This window comes from Molossus molossus, unplaced genomic scaffold (genome assembly GCF_014108415.1).
Source record: "Molossus molossus isolate mMolMol1 unplaced genomic scaffold, mMolMol1.p scaffold_m16_p_13, whole genome shotgun sequence".
In the NCBI taxonomy this organism is placed as follows: Eukaryota; Metazoa; Chordata; class Mammalia; order Chiroptera; family Molossidae; genus Molossus; species Molossus molossus.
In genome coordinates this window covers 47,555,858-47,557,832 of record NW_023425348.1, presented here as the reverse complement: position 1 = coordinate 47,557,832, position 1,975 = coordinate 47,555,858, and the positions used below count along the sequence as shown (strand labels likewise).

General features: G+C 43.1%; 1 protein-coding gene across 1 annotated transcript; it reads right to left on the bottom strand.

Annotated features, from left to right (window-relative positions):
• Positions 1 to 346: 346 nt before the first annotated feature.
• Positions 347 to 1,315, bottom strand: LOC118628550 (olfactory receptor 52B4-like). Its single transcript, XM_036259531.1, has one exon. The coding sequence runs from the start codon at positions 1,313 to 1,315 to the stop codon at positions 347 to 349; it is 969 nt and encodes a 322-aa protein (XP_036115424.1).
• Positions 1,316 to 1,975: the final 660 nt, after the last annotated feature.

Genomic DNA, 1,975 nt, shown 5'->3' with positions numbered 1-1,975 from the left:
AGGTTCAATCCCCAGACCTGGTCAGGGTCATGTGGGAGGCAACTAATCAATGTGTCTCTCTCACATCTATGTTTCTGTTTCTCTCTCTCTCTCTCTCCTTCCCTCTCTCCCACTCTATCAAAAAATCAATGGAAAAATATCTTCAGGTGAAGATTAACAAAATAAGAGAAGCATGCCTCAAGTTCCCCTGTGGACTTGCTCCAGAAACATATACTTGGTGAGATACAGTCTATAGACTACATAGATATATAGTCTCAGTTGTCCCTCATATACTTGGGCTTTTAAAGCTTACCTCAATGCATGGCTAGAAATGTTGAGAAAACTGATCTGGTTTCTATTCCCAAAGTCATATCTGTTTTGAAAACAAGATATGAATCATCTGGCCCCGGATCTCTTTGGTCTTGATTCCATAAATGATGGGATTCAGCATAGGAGGTATCATAATGCAGATATGGGCCAGCAGGATATGGACAGAGGGTGAAATGTGGTGTCCGAACCGCTGAGTGAGGACTGAGAAGATCCCAGGTCCATAAAAGAGGATGATGATGCAGACATGGGAACCACATGTGTTGAGAGCTTTGGAGCGAGCATCTCGGGAAGGGATGCGAAAGACAGCACGTAGAATAAGGATATATGAAACACAAATTAGACAGACATCTAAAGCAATTGTTGACAGTAGGAGAAAAAATCCATACCAGATGTTTATTCGTATGTCATCACAAGAAAATTTAGCCAACCCAATGTGCTCACAAACAGTGTGTGGAAGAATATTACTTCTGCAAAAAGTCAGCCTTTTCAGGAGAAATATTATGGGGAATACTGTACCAAAACTTCTCAGAAAGATTGTCACACCAATTTTCCCAATCAGTGCATGTGTAAGAATAGCTGTGTATCTGAGTGGGTAGCATATGGCAATGTAGCGGTCAAATGCCATCACCAGCAAGATCCCTGACTCAGTCATGAAGGTGGAAGTGAGGAAGAATACCTGAGTGATGCAGCGATCCAGCGAGATCTCCTCAGCATGGAACCAGAAGATGCCCAAGGCCTGAGGTACTGTACATGTGGAGAGGACAATGTCTGTTCCAGCCAGCATGCAGAGGAAGAGGTACATGGCTTCATGGAGGCTGCTCTTTGTGAGGATGATGAAGATGAGCAAACTGTTCCCAAACAGGGTCATGACATAGGAAATGAAGAAGGGGATGGAAATCCACATGTGCTGGTCCTCAAGGCCAGGGATGCCCAGCAAGTGGAAGACTGTGTGGCTAACACTAGTATAGTTTAAGGTAGTCAAATGTGGGGAGACCACCAGAGACATCACTTCTTACAGAGCCAGGAAGACACCGACTTTCGTGGAATATTCTTTGTGAAAACACCAGAAAATTTTGGCATATCCCATACTTCCATCTTCTTTGAACACACAAATAATAAGAAACACAAAGGTGCAAAAGACATGTTCTCTGCCCTCAGTGACAATCTCATTAAAAGATACAGGTTTTTAACTAATTGTTCTTTCCCACAAAACAGTGATCAGTGTAGAGAAGAAACCACTGTGTGTGTGTGGGAAGGCAGTAACAAGATGATACTTGAACTTGAGATTGAGCAGTTCATATAAAGTTAAGGGTGAAAACAGGGAATCACCATGAGAAATATCTGCATTCTTGAAACATTTTCAGCCCCGTGGCTGAAGCATAGGAAGTGCTGGAGAGGGCCAGGAGCGGTTGCCTAGGCAGATTTGTTCTGATTGTGAAGGGCCTTGATTACAACTTCAGAGTAAGGCGTCATCCTTTTCCCAGGGAGGATCATCAGATGTCTTGAAGCCAACTGTTTAGAACAATTACTCTACTTTAAAATCTTTTTTCTTTATTGATTTTAGAGAGAGAGGACAGGACAGGGAGAAGGAGAGGGAAATAGAAACTTTGATGAGAGAGAACATTGATCAGCTACCTCCTGCATGCCCCCCACTGGGGATTTGGCC

Bases quoted from the DNA above. Each gene is read 5' to 3' on its own strand.
- LOC118628550 (XM_036259531.1), bottom strand. From the start codon at position 1,315: ATGTCTCTGGTGGTCTCCCCACATTTGACTACCTTAAACTATACTAGT.